General features: G+C 32.9%; 1 protein-coding gene across 2 annotated transcripts in view; it reads left to right on the top strand.

The window, feature by feature from the left end:
- Positions 1-15000, top strand: part of LOC137657068 (prolyl 4-hydroxylase subunit alpha-2-like) — a 166923-nt gene that overhangs the window by 103767 nt on the left and 48156 nt on the right. For both annotated transcript variants that reach the window (XM_068391430.1, XM_068391431.1), the window contains exons 8-9: positions 9470-9610; positions 13129-13302. In XM_068391430.1, the coding sequence (XP_068247531.1) occupies positions 9470-9610; positions 13129-13302 (315 nt within the window). The remainder of the gene's footprint in view (positions 1-9469; positions 9611-13128; positions 13303-15000) is intronic.

The raw sequence follows: 15000 nt of genomic DNA, 5'->3' as shown, positions 1-15000 counted from the left end.
AGTCAAGGAAAAAATCATATATATTTTTTCAGATACAGTCTATAAAGACCTCTTGATTTATTTGCTACTATTAGGACAGTAGTAGTACAAAAACTGGTCTTTTTAGAAAATATACAAATTGTTAAGTTTATTTGCTCCCTATTGACAACATCACCCATGATGGTGGGGTTAAGTTGATTCATGAGCTCCCTCACATGCAGTAGACATGGGGTGATGTCATAGCCAATGTGAGAGACAATCTCCTTGCATCAATAATAGGAAAAAATAATATTAGGCTCTTGGTACCGGTAAATATATTCATTTCCATACCCTGGCCATTACTTTGTCATGTATTTGCATTTTAATAGTTTGTTCTAACTGCCGTAATGAGTTTGGCTAGATGATTGTCAGACAGTCATCTAGTAATTAAAAATAACAATAACCAACGTGCACCTACATTACAGCATTAATGCTTTGACATACCATGCTACACTTAAAAATTTGCATTAAAAAACGGTAAATGCTTGGTAACATTTATTCCAGAATCTTTACCATATTTTAAACGGATATATTGACGTAAAGTAGTGATATTACGTTCACTAACCCGCAAAAGATAGAAACAAAGTAAGATAAAATTACGGTCGCCTGTATTTTCCTGAAACGCGGCTGAGAACATTATAGTTTTACGGAGAATTTCCGATGAAAATTACGTTTTTTTAACAGTGCAGCCTAAGTTTAAGGAAGTGATTGTAGTAGAAGGGATTAAGAAGAGTTCCAAGGTATTAATAAACCCATCAACTTCTCGATTGAGTTATTCACACAACTGGAGTGCACTTTAAATAAAGAATGTCTGGTTTATTTTGGGCGATTCCAATGCTAAAGTAGGTCAAAAGAAGAGAGTATGTAAATTCTGAGTAGGCACAAGAAATGACAGAGGAGAATTTCTAGAATTTGCTGGAAGAAACTTTAAATCTTGAAATCGTGAACATCTTTTTTTATGAAAAATGGATAAACGAAAAACGGAATACATTTTATTCCAACTGATAAGTTAATTTCGTTAAATATGTAACACTGATAAACAAGTTAAAGCCAAGCGACCATATGAATGGAGAGAGACAATTTTTTTTTTTAGATCTGAGGAAATAAAGATAAAACTAATTTCAAGAAAAAAAATAAACACTCCTATAATAAAAAAAATCTGATGGGTTTGGTTTGGAAATACAAAATAGGTACTCCCAGCTACATGATAAATTGGATGTAAGTAAAGAAAAGATTAACAGTAATTTAACAAAATTTGTATTAGAATCAGCACGAGAGATAGGTGGAAAAGTTCCTAAACAAGATCAAAGAAAACTATCAGAAAAGACCAAAACCCTAATAGAGAAAAGATTGGAAATGAGGGTAAAGTCCGAAAGAGAGGAAAGAGAATTAGCAGAACTATCCAAAAAATAAACAAACAAAAACCTAAGACATTCGTAAACACAATAAGACCAAAATTTAGGAAACTCTAAAGAAAGGAAGAAGCATCAAATTGATGAAAAGAAGATTTGAAACAGGGGATCAAGAGATGTTTGCTTTAAAGGATGAAAATGGAAATATTGACAACAATAGAGATGGACTGATAGAAATTGCAGTACATAACGTAACAGTAGGAGAAGTAAAGAAAGCATTAAAAGGCATAAAAAGAAGATGACATAACAATTGATTTTATGATAAATGGAGGAGATTTCATCGTAGTAAAACTGGACGAACCTTACACAAAATGTCTGCAAGAATCCTCTATACCTATAGTTGGAAAAGCTTTATTATTATACTAATTCACAAAAAAAGGGATCTACAAAAGACCTGAAAAATTACCGCCCAATAAGTTTACTCTCCGTGATATATAAAATATTTTCAAAGATCATCTCAGGCAAAGTAATCAACCAAATGAGCAACCAGCTAATAGAAAAATCAACAGATTATGACAAACCACTATGTATGGTATTTATGTCTATAAATTCCATACATGGGAAACCTTTTGATTCTGTCAAACTACAGCAGTAATGAAAGCCCTTCAAAGACAAGGAATAGAGGAATCATATGTTAGAGCACTTGAAGATATCTATACCTAAAGTACAGCAATTCAAAAACTACATAAAGCTGGTGAGAAAATTCTGATTGAGGAAGGAATTACACAGGGAGACCCCATCTCTCTTAAATTATTCACAGCATGCCAAGAAGAAGTTTTTAAAATTTTAGATTGGGAAAATGGGGAATACCGATTTGTAACTAACATAGTTCTGTTTAATGAAACATGGAAGGAATTGGTAAAGATAATAGAAGATTTAAATAGAGAAAGCAGAAATATAGGACTGAAAAGGAATAGGAGTAAAACTAAGATAATCTTAATATGAGTAATACGAATATAATGTTCAATGAAAATGCAGAGACAACAGATAAGGGTTATGGACGAACCTCTATATATTTTCAATAAATATACAGTACGTACTTAGGACAGATAGTAAGTGTTTCCTCAGGAGACGAGACCAAAATTAAAAGAAGGATAAGCATGGGATAGAGAACTTTTGATAAACAAAATGAAATTATGGAAGGTAGAATGTCGCTTTCGGAATCTCATAAGAAAAATATTGAATCAGAGGGTTCTACCAGTTCTAACTTATGCATCAGAAACTTGGAGACTTACTAAAGCCTTAGAACAAAGGGCTATGGAAAGAATAATGATGAGAATAACACTGAGAGATATACAAAGAGCAACATGGAAACGAGAACAAACTAAAGTACAGGATATTATAGCAACGTGAAAGAAAAAGAAATGGACATGGGCAGTACTTATAATGAGAATGACAGATAATAGATTAACATCAAGAATAACAGAATGGGTCCCTGGAGATTGCAAAAGAAATAGGGAAAGGAAGAGGAGACGACGGATTGGCGTAGTAAGAAAGATTGCGGTGTGGTATGGTATATAAATTCCAAGGCCAATATAGTGATAAATTCCATAAACAGACGCAAGCGGAAGGATATGTCTGTTTTTTTTTTTTTTTTTTTTTTTTCTTTTTTTTTTTTTTTGTTCTGCAGTGGATTAGTAACGGATGATGATGATGATGATGATGAAGTTTGTTCTGTTAACAACCCGTTCTTTGGTGGTAATCATAAATTCGAGCTTTGCATAAAATTAGGAATGTATTAATAGTCACAAAAATTGGACAGAATAATTAATCCTACTATACAAGAAATACAGAACAGTTTTAATAACAAATCAAAGTAGCTCAACATCAGTATCGACCATCATCTTTTCCTCCACCTGCCATTTGCAGGAAAGTTAGTATAATTACTAGTAAGTATACTTCAAATCCACCAACTACTTTCAAAATTAACAGTTAATTCAATATGTCCTTTGAGAGTGTGCCATTCATTGGGTGAGCATTTGGGGAGTATATCCCAAAAATCAAAAGATTCCCCAGGTTACCAATATCGTTGTAAATATGCTCTCAACTTCCTGATATGATCCAGATCTGACCTTGATGATTTCCATACAAAATCAAATAACATCTGAGTAAGAACACCAAACTTGTATAAGCATTTTCAACAGAATATTGCATAACCACAGTTACCCAACAATATAGGAACTTGCCATAGTTTAACTATTTAAAGATGATAATTGCAAGGCCTATATTAACATTAGAAAAAAATTATTCTATCACCTGTTCAGCATGGCAACGTGCTCTGCGCTACTCTATTTGTATTGGTAATAGATGGGAATTTCTTCTGGGATCTCAAATTATATTTTCACAGTCATTGTAGGTGACCTTTCTAATTCTTCTTAGAGGAACAGGAATAGCTACAGGTGAAGGGAAACATTACCTTACAATTAACTAAATCAATAAAGGAACAGAATCAAATGGTATAAATTTCTTAACAAGTAAAGGAATTGTCATTCTTTTCTTACAACATTCGTGAGACTCACCTATAGCCAGCCATGTGTAAACAAAATCAATTTATACCCTCCTTCTTCTTTGTCTTATTCTTTGTCTGCACCTTTTCCCACTTTTATGTGGGGTAGATGTTTCTTGCCAGCGTTCTCCATCTACCTCCGTCCCACATTCCATCACCGGTCAATCCCCCCGATCGAAGGTCACCCCCGACACAGTCCATCCAACTTATACCCTACATTCAAAAAAAAATTAAGGGTTTAACTTTCGACTGCAAGTTGATTTCACTCTCACTTCTCATGAAACTGAAGTAGAATGTTTGCAGATTTTAAGTATACATATCAAGTCTTTGTTCATAGCCTACATTTTTGGGAGCAGATTGTTAGACACTTTCCATACAGTGAAGTCATTTCCTCATCTACAGTGGTCTATGTGCATTAAATGCATTACTGGTGTTTTTTAATCATCCTCCAGCCCAAGTCTCTTAGCTGATGTAGGAGAATTATCTCTGGACTTATATCAATATTTTTCTATAATCTAATGCTTGTATATTTCCCAAAGAATTCGAAACTTACATCCATTTCAAATTACCCGCTAAAATACCTATCTGGATAATATGAAGCTTAATCTAAAGCTCCAAAGAATTATGGATTCAGAGTGAAACATATGTTGAATCATTTTAATTATTCCAGGAGTGAAGTGCTTCCTTCTAGGATTCCACTTACCCTTCCCCAAAAACTTTCAGAGATTTTGATTTTTCCAATACTTCACTGGTTTATAGAACAGCATCATAGAATATATTTGAGCTTTTTAGGACATCCATAACAGAATCAGGTTGTTAATACTACTCTTAACTTATAGCTCCAAATCATAGCCTATACATTGGATCTGGACTGTATTGGTACTTTTAATTAAGGGAGTGCACCCCATTTATCAGTGTATGTCTTTACAACATGAGTGTAACGGAGAAGGCCAATTTTACTAATGACAGTGATAAAGATTCGTATTTTCACTGAAATTAATGTATTTAATCAATCCATTAGTTTTGTAAATTTTAGAATGGCTTTAAATCATTAAAAGTAGAGGCTCGTAGAAGGTTCAGTTTTGCTGGAAGACAATAGCAAAAGGGTTTGCAGTCAAATTACGTCTTTGGAGTAATCATATTGTTTTTGTACTGCCGTCTTGCCAAGTATGAAATAACTTATTAGTGATATTCGGCAACAAGATTGGAATTCTATATATTAGAAAAAGATGAAGATAATATCATGTGTTATATCTTCATGGATATAAAAGAGTATGCCGCGAAGTTGAGAGACTGCTCTCTGTTGACTCATTTAATGATTGAGTTCTTTATGACAGAAAAACAGCAGCAATACTGTAACTGTTGTTTGAGCTCCATAACTGCTAGGCATTGTTCATTTGAGGTCTCAGTCATAGGCCTCTTTTCCTTCAGGCTAGTGATTGGATGGCAGGTATGTCATCGCCAGGATTCTTGGAGGATATATTGTATTAGAGTTCTGTCGTATTTATCAAATATACTGTGCGTGTATATATATATATATATATATATATATATATATATATATATATAAATATATGTATGTATGTATGTATGTATGTATGTATGTATGTAAAAATCACGAAAGCTGACACGTGATGAATATAAAATGTATTATAGCCACGAAAGGAAAAATGAAAAAAGACTTGATTGCAGTTAGTACTTTCATCTACTCGGGACATTATCAAACTCAGCAATGAGAATACATATACTTGTTGTTGTTGGGGTATTAAAGCCAACACTTGTTGTTGGCACGGGCCTTTCCCTTGGTTGGCCCGTACGAAGAATACATATACAAAGACGTCGTATTTATACAGGAGAAGGGGATCCAACAGCTGTCAGTTTCTCAATAATACCGGAGAAGTCAGATTTTAGATAAAAGGATAATGCTGGATTAACGGAAAACAGACCTGGGCTTAGATTCAAATTTCTACCTTGAGTACAGGAGATTAAAAAGGATTCAACATTATTTCTTTGGAAATAGTCATTTACATGGATTACTTTTTCCGTCTTTGACCAACCAATTCTGTGACTTGACCCTAACCAGTGGGAGGCCAAGGCATTATTAAGAGAATCTCTGGAGACGGCCACCTGATGCTGTTTTAATCTGACTGGTATACTTTTTGATGTTTGGCCGACGTAAAATAGGTTACACTCTGAACAAGGAATGCTATATATTACATTATTATCATTCCCAGAACTATTCTTAATTAACATGTTTTTTAATGTACAATTATATTATGTCTAGTTTTTTCAAAAGGGGTATAACATCTAAAAAACAAACATGAAATGGCAAACAAAGCATATTATTAATTGTTTCCTTCCTCTCTAATTGGAGGCTGAGAAAACATTTTATAGTGTCCAATTAGAGAGGAAGGAAACAATTAATAATATGCTTTGTTTGCCATTTCATGTTTGTGTTTTAGATGTTATACCCCTTTTGAAAAAACTAGACATTGCTATAGTGTTTAAATATAAATCTACATTAAAAAACATGTTAATTAAGAATAGTTCTGGAAATGATAATAATGTAATATATAGCATTCCTTGTTCAGAGTGTAACCTATTTTACGTCGGCCAAACATCAAAAAGTATACCAGTCAGATTAAAACAGCATCAGGTGGCCGTCTCCAGGGGTTCTCTTAATAATGCCTTGGCCTCCCACTGGCTAGGGTCAAGTCACAGAATTGGTTGGTCAAAGACGGAAAAAGTAATCCATGTAAATGACTATTTCCAAAGAAATATTGTTGAATCATTTTTATCTCCTGTACTCAAGGTAGAAATTTGAATCTAAGCCCAGGTCTTTTTTCCGTTAATCCAGTATTATCCTTTTATCTAAAATCTGACTTCTCCGGTATTATTAAGAAACTGACAGCTGTTGGATCCTCTTCTCCTGTATAAATACGATGTCTTTGTATATGTATTCTTCCTCTACGGGCCAACCAAGGTAAAGGCCCGTGCCAACAACAAGTGTTGGCTTTAATACCCCAACAACAACATATGTATTCTCATTGCTGAGTTTGATAATGTCCTGAGTGGATGAAAGTACTAACTCCAATCAAGTCTTTTTCATTTTTCCTTTCGTGGCTATAATACATGCATATATATATATACACACACACACACACACACACACACACATATATATATATATATATATATATATATATATATATATATATATATATATATATATATATATATATATATATATGTTTGCTCACGTATCCATTTTGCTGCTTTTCTGTCTCTTATTGTTATTCCCTTTATTATTCTTCCCGTAGCTCTTTAACCTGTAACTAGCTCATGTTTTAAGGCTTTAGTAAGGCTCCAAGTTTCTGATGCATAAGTTAATATATACATACATATATATATATATATATATATATATATATATATATATATATATATATATATATATATATATATATATAAAAGCCACAAATACTCCTATCATATCACAATTACTCTGTCATGTGATCTCAGATCTATAGGGAATTTTTTTTTTAATAAAAAATATTTCATCCTTGCTAAGGAATCGAACGTATAACCGATAGAAATAGACATGAGGCTATTTAGAAAAGATTCCGTGGCAGAGAAAATTTGATATTAAAGAGTATTTTTGACTGATTTGAAAAACCAAAACCATTTATATAAAATATATATATATATATATATAAATATATATATATATATATATATATATATATATATATATATATGTATGTATATATATATATATATATATATATATATATATATATATATATATATATATATATATATATATATATATATATATATATATATATGATTATATGTATATGTATATATATATATATATATATATATTATTATTATTATTATTATTACTATCCAAGCTACAACCCTAGTTGGAAAAGCAAGATGCTATAAGCCCAGGGGCTCCAACAGGGAAAAATAGCCCAGTGAGGAAAGGAAATAAGGAAATAAATAAATGAAGAGAACAAATTAACAATAAATCATTCTAAAATAAGAAACAACGTCAAAACAGACATGTCATATAATAAACTATATATATATATATATATATATATATATATATATATACATATATATGATTATATGTATATGTGTATATATATATATATATATATATATATATAAACATGTATATATAGATACATATATATGTATATATATATACACACACACACACACACATATATATATATATATATATATATATATATATATATATATATATATATATATATATTTATATATATATGTATATATATATATATATATATATATATATACACAAAATACATATACATACATATGTTTAAATATGTATGATATATATATATACATACATATACATATATGCATATATGTATACATATTGGTCTTGATAATAACAAATTCTTCTGGCTTTGATATTTAATGCAATATTTCAAATTGAATAAATTTTTCATCATGTTTTATGCTTCACATATCTAGACATGAAAATCCAACTTCCAGCCTCCATTTTACAATTGCCTGAAGGCAAGAAAGAATCTTAGGCCATTAGGGCAATTATTGTATTAGACCATCATATACATTTGGGATGTCTGTAGTTTAAAAAGTACAACATTGGATCCCTCTCTCTGGTTACGGCTCATTTCATCCTTGCCGACACATACACAGTATAGTCTGACACATTCTTTACGCATTCTCCTCTTTCCTCATTCACTTGAAAACAGTGAAATTATAAACAATTTTTCTTCTCTCAGGAGGTTAACTAATGCACTGTAATTGTTCAGTGGCTATTTTCCTCTTCGTCTTCGTAGGTGTACAAGAGGCTCTTTAGCTTTGGTAAGCAACTCTTCTAGGAGAAGGACATTTCAAAATCAAATCATTGTTCTGTACTCTTGAGCAGTGCCATAGCCTCTGTACCATGGTCTTCCAGTTTTGGGTAGGAGATCTCATGCCTGAGGGCACACTCGGGCACACTATTCTATCTTATTTCTCTTAATTTGTTATTTTGAAGTTTTTATAGTCTGTATATGAAAGATTTATTTTTAATGTTGTTATTGTTATTAAACTTCTCTTGTATTTTATTCGCATATTTCATTTCCACACTGGGCTACTTTCCCTGTGGGAGCCCTTGGTTTTATAGCATCCTGCTTTTCCTACTAGGGTTGGAGCTTAGCAATTAATAATAACAACAACAACAACAACAACAACAACAACAACAATAATAATAATGATAATAATAATAATAATAATAGTAATAATAATAATAATAATAATAATAATAATAATAATAATAACATTTTAAATTTACCAGGCCAATAATAAGTTGCTCATCACCAAGCATATTCACTATATTGGTATGAATTGGTAAAATGTGCTTATAATAATACTGTCGAAAGAGAACAGGATCAAATTTGTGAATAAGGTCATAGGCTGATTGCCATGTATTTTCTGTTAGTAAATATTATCCCTGATTCTTCTTTTCTTCATTTCATAGGTACCAATTTCAACTCAGAGAGAGGAAAGAGAATTACTCACTGACCCTCTGACATTGCGCACAAATCTTCCTACGTCCGTCAAGCATACAGAAGAGGACAGCCTACGGTTTGCTGAAATTTGTCGTGGACATAATTTCATAGTAAATTATAAAATTTTCTTTATTAGGTCTCAATATTCTAAGAAGCTGTGAGCTTCGGAGCTCCATCAATCATTTAACCATTACTCATTTGTTCCAACTAGAATACAAATATGAAATCTATTAGTAACTATAGTATCTTTGGTGACATAAAATTTTCATTAAAAAACGTTTGCTAACTTGCAATAAAAAAGAAAAGAAAGAAAAAAAAAACCTACGACTTGGAAGCTGAGAAATTAGCTGTTTTTATAAAATAAAACAAGGAATAAATACCATTTAGATCTACACCTTTATAAGCATTAAGATTCAGTAAAAGTTTTTTTTTTTTTCATAGGGCCGAAAAAGCTAAACTAGTTAGTTTAGCTTCAGAAACACAAGATTACGGAAGATAGAGTTTCTCGTTACTTTGCTTAGTGTTAAACACATCTGCCAAAACGGGTACCTTCTCCTTTGGGCAGTGAGTAACAGAGTAATCTAGTTTAAGCAAAGGAGAAGCATTAAGTCTATACCTAAGAGTATGGACTTGAAGGTAGCCCGCCCTTTGTGTGCCTGGGTTTTACCAGAAAGGGTTTCTTTTATGGTAAAATTTTATTTCTTTTCAGTTGAAGCATAACCTCTCATAGCAACAGCTCTTAGCTGAGTATAGATATGCTAAGTCAAATCTGATTTGTAATATTCAAATTATAATAAGCATCCTGTTTATCCAAATAAGCATGTCTAAAATCACCATTGAACAATGATGTGTCCTTCATTAATTATTTTAGTACACACAAGAGGGGATACCCCTATCTAATATGTAGACTAGATTTTTATTTAAGAGAACAACAGGTTCAACCCAGCTTTACTCAAAATTCCATGGAAATGTGCTGTGCTGAAGATTTTGAATATGTCTTACAAGAGTTTAACACTCAGGGATAGGATGTTCAGTTCTTATTACTATAGAAATCGAGGCTCAGAGCCTGATCAGACGTCCCAACAGGAAGGCCTATCTTTCTTATTATAGCACCAGGGGAATCAGAATATACTAGGTCCAAACAATTACCAGACTTATGAATAACTTCACTTATGGTTTTCTTCAGCTTAATTCAGAAGAAAAGTCTAAAGCTCTTAAACCTTGGTGGTCGTTAGGAGACAGATTTTAATCATTCTCTATGGTGAGCATTGAAATCACAAACAAGCACAAAAGAGGCCGTTCTATAATCTTCTTTTAATGGTAAGAAGATAGTCAAAGATAGAATCATTCAAATCTGGATTCCGATAGATGGAATACATGCAAATGTTTTTAAGCCTACCACCAGATAAATCCTTCTTTTGAGAAACCGAAGTATTGGACATTAAGAGAATATCATACTGCCTGGAGGCAACTCTAAGTCGTCTAATATTGTCTTGTAGACCATAAGTATTATAGTACCCTAGATGATACTGGCAAAGTATGGGATGCATCAGTCTTGGATTTTGCTCAGTTTTTCAAGGAAGAATATGCATTTAAAAGAATAAAAAGGCGTCATCATATTTCAACATAAACCTAGCAAAATAATAAAGAAAACAATGTGTATATGATTATACAAGAAAAAAAATACAACCCAAGGGTTAAAAGATAAAATATCAGATAAAATTGCTCAACATGGCGGAGCCAACATACCATACAAGACTGAGTACCCTCCAGGATACTCATTTCAACTAGATATAGGAGAGTAACGATGGTTTTGAAAATGAATAACATGTAGTGGAAGATAAGGAAATGGATAGGAAAAAGGCAACATCTTGATAAACTACAAGGTATCCTTGGCATTTCTATTGAGCCTGCCAAACACGCAATATATAAAAAACAAGAGGAAGAGAAAACTGAGTGCACCTTTAAACAAGAAAACTCTAACCCAAGACAGTGGAAGACTAAGGTACAGAGGCTATGGCACTATCCAAAAACAGAGAATATTGGATGGATCCTAGAGTGCCCTTCTCCTAAAAGAGGTGCTTATCATATGTACATATGTGCATATGTACATATGATAAGCGCCCAAGCCCCTCTCCACCCAAGGCCCAAGCTATGACAAGCAAAGACCAGGCAATGGTTGCTGATGACTCTGTAGGTAGAATTATGGCCTCCCCCAAAACCGTTTACTTAGCTCACAAGGATGGTGAGGTTGCAGACAATACAAGAAATTATCGAGCTTTACCGGGTCTCGAACCCCAGTCCAGCAGATCGTCAGGCAGGAACATTCCCAATAGACTATGACAGGTGTATGAGTAAAGAGGAGAATGTGTAAAGAAAAGGCCAGATAATTCGGTCTGTGGGAAGATAAAGTGTCTGGGATAGCTATGGGTAGTCCTTGGCCACCTCTTTTATACAACATATGTATGGATTCTTTTTCTAGACTAGATTAACACCTTCAGTTAGGGCCTCTCAAGTTGTTTAGCGTCCTTATGTTGGTGAATGTCTGGATAATCTAAACGAAAATTTTGATCTTGCGGCGTTTGTTGCTATCATTACTTCATTTGTTCCATCCATAAAATCTACATTAAATTTATGAAGAAAATAACATTACTGTATCCCGTGTTAACACGTTTTGATTGTTAGACACAATAACAAATTTCAATTTTCGATATTTAGAAAGCCAACCAATACTGTATAGTATTTCTATTTCTATTCAGGTCATTCTAAAGATACAAAGTTTCTTTTTTCCTCTACGTAGCTCATGGCACTGAAAATATGAAACCCTGAATACATAGAAGATGCGTTTATTAAAATTGAATATATTGCCACTAATCTCAGCTATCCCAAATTATTTTTCTAGAAAGTTTATAAATAGATCTACGGGAACTTTCCATGAAATTCTTTAGACGAAACCCCTTTTGATGAAACTAGATCTAATAGCATCATTTGAATAAAGTTTGGCACTGAAAAATATGTTAAGAATGGCTCTTGAAATGACAATAACGTAATATATGGTATTCCTTGTTCAGAATGTAACTTGTTTTATGTCAGTCAAACATCTAAAGGTACTTTTGTCAGCATGAAACACTGTAAGAGGACTGTCTCCAGGGGATATTTTAATAATGGTTTGGCTGCCCACTGGCTAAATTATGTCAAAGAATCAGTTGGATACCAAGATAATCATGTTAATGATTTTTCCCAAATGAATGTCGTCGAATCCTTTTTAATCGCCAGAACCTAAGGCCACATTCTAAATTTAAGCCATGGTGTTTTTTTCTAGTAATCCTGTATCATCCTCTTTTCTAAAATCACACATATCTGGGAGAGTCAAGAAACTGACAGTTTAGGGATCCCATTCTCCTGTATAAACATGATATACTTGTATATTTACTATATTTGTGAGCCAGTCAATTTCACCAATAAGATGAAAGTACAAACTTTAACCAAGTCTTTTCACTTTTCCTAATGGGACTATAATACTTAATATATGCCTATCACGCATTATATCAATTGAAGCCTCTACTGTAATTCATTTTATGTCATCCTTTACTTTATTTGTCCACTGTATTCACTTGTGCTGTTCCAGAGTATTGCTGAGAGAGCTAGACTTAGGTGCCGACTGGAAAGTCGAGGATCTCCATACTTGATCCTGATGCCAGCTATGGTCGAGGAGCATAGTCTTAATCCATCCATCGTGAGCTTCCACAAGGCACTGTCCCACAAACAGATCAAGGAAATTACTGACACAGCAAAACCTATGGTAAGTTTTTATTAAATTGGCATTATTGTGAAAAGTCGTCAGAATTGGGAAAATTAATAAAAGCCAGATAACACTTTGGGGGACTAGGATAGTTGTACTTGAGTTTGTAGAATGCACAGTTATTGCTACAGGCTGTTTACGGATTCCAGAATTTATATTACATTAAGTAATATGGAAATTAGTTACAAGTTTTTAAAGAAAAAAATAGTGACTAAAAGAAGATTTCTCCTGATAATATAGCTTTTGTTACCAAGTCATTTAAGAAAAAAATCTTTGACTGATTATTTGATGATTGAATTTTTAATTATAAGAAATTAGTAATATGAAATCCATAGATGAATGCATGGTGAACCATTTATTAGCTCCGTTTTCAGTCCTCATTCCAAACTCATATTTTTCCTTCGTTTCATGAATCCTCCGCACTTGTGAAAAATAATCAGAGCTCTCTCTCTCTCTCTCTCTCTCTCTCTCTCTCTCTCTCTCTCTCTCTCTCTCTCTCTCTCTCTCTCTCTCTCTCTCTCATTTCCCTTGGTAATTTACACTTAAAACCATCCCTTCTGAGCCTGTGATCCAGCTTTGAACCTTTCTACCTCCCAATTATTTCCTAGAGCTTGTGTACACTGTTGAAAAAAAAAAACGTAATTTTAATCAGAAATTTTCCGTAAAAAAATATACTGTTCTCAGTTGTATTTCAGTAAAATACAGGCGACCGTAATTTATACCTTACTGTGTTATTACCTGTTATGGGTTGGCGACCGTACTATCACTCCTTTACGTCAATATATTCGTTTTTAAAACGGTCAATCTCTGATAACGTTTATTCAGGATTTTTACCGTTTTTACGGCAAATTTTTCAGTGTAGATTTGAAATCTAGCTTATTCTTTGTACCCTTTACCTCAATACACAATAAATAATCTACCCATTACATTCAAAGCCACATTCAGAACCCATCTTTACCAACTGAAACTATCTTCTATCTTATCATTACTTTTACCATATAAAGATCAAATACACCTCACCATTGCATCATCCATCAATCTATCATTCTATTCACTTGGTACAAACTCGTAATTCAATAAAGAATTCGGCTTCCCTTTTTTCGTCTTCGCGTAATTTGTGAATAACCTCCTTAAGATCCCTTATTTCCAATAATCAATGCATTGAAAGAAAAGTTCCAAAAGAGACTCCATCGCCAACTATTCCACGGACTTCTGACTGGTAGAAATTGTGGTTCCTTTTAATCTTACTTGCACCGTGTCCTACCTTCACGTCCGAAAGTGCTGCGATCTTAGCAGGAAGTATAACCTGCTGCCCATTAGAAATTGTCGCAACTGAATCTTGAAACAACTATTAACCTTTTCAGTTTTGCGTTAATATCCAGTGCAATCAATATTTTCAATTTAAACCCAACGATGCACTGATTAAGATTTTCGCAATAACTTTTTTAATTTTCTTCCTTGGATGGATCATTTACTGTAGGTTTTCCATAATTCTACCCTCAGTTTTAAACGCACATTCATATAACTCAAAAATTTGTTCTAAAATGAGACTATTGTTTGACACAAGAGATATACTCGGCCTATATCACAATTTTACTCTATAGACCAATACTATGTTTGTTCTTTGTTCATTGTATTCTATATTTTCACTTTACTTTCACTGGGGTTCATGCCATCTTGGCCTTTCAACTTCTAATT

Source organism: Palaemon carinicauda, chromosome 18 (genome assembly GCF_036898095.1).
Source record: "Palaemon carinicauda isolate YSFRI2023 chromosome 18, ASM3689809v2, whole genome shotgun sequence".
NCBI classification, from domain to species: domain Eukaryota; kingdom Metazoa; phylum Arthropoda; class Malacostraca; order Decapoda; family Palaemonidae; genus Palaemon; species Palaemon carinicauda.
Note: the sequence above shows the minus strand (reverse complement) of the source record. Positions and strands in the feature narration are given on the sequence as shown.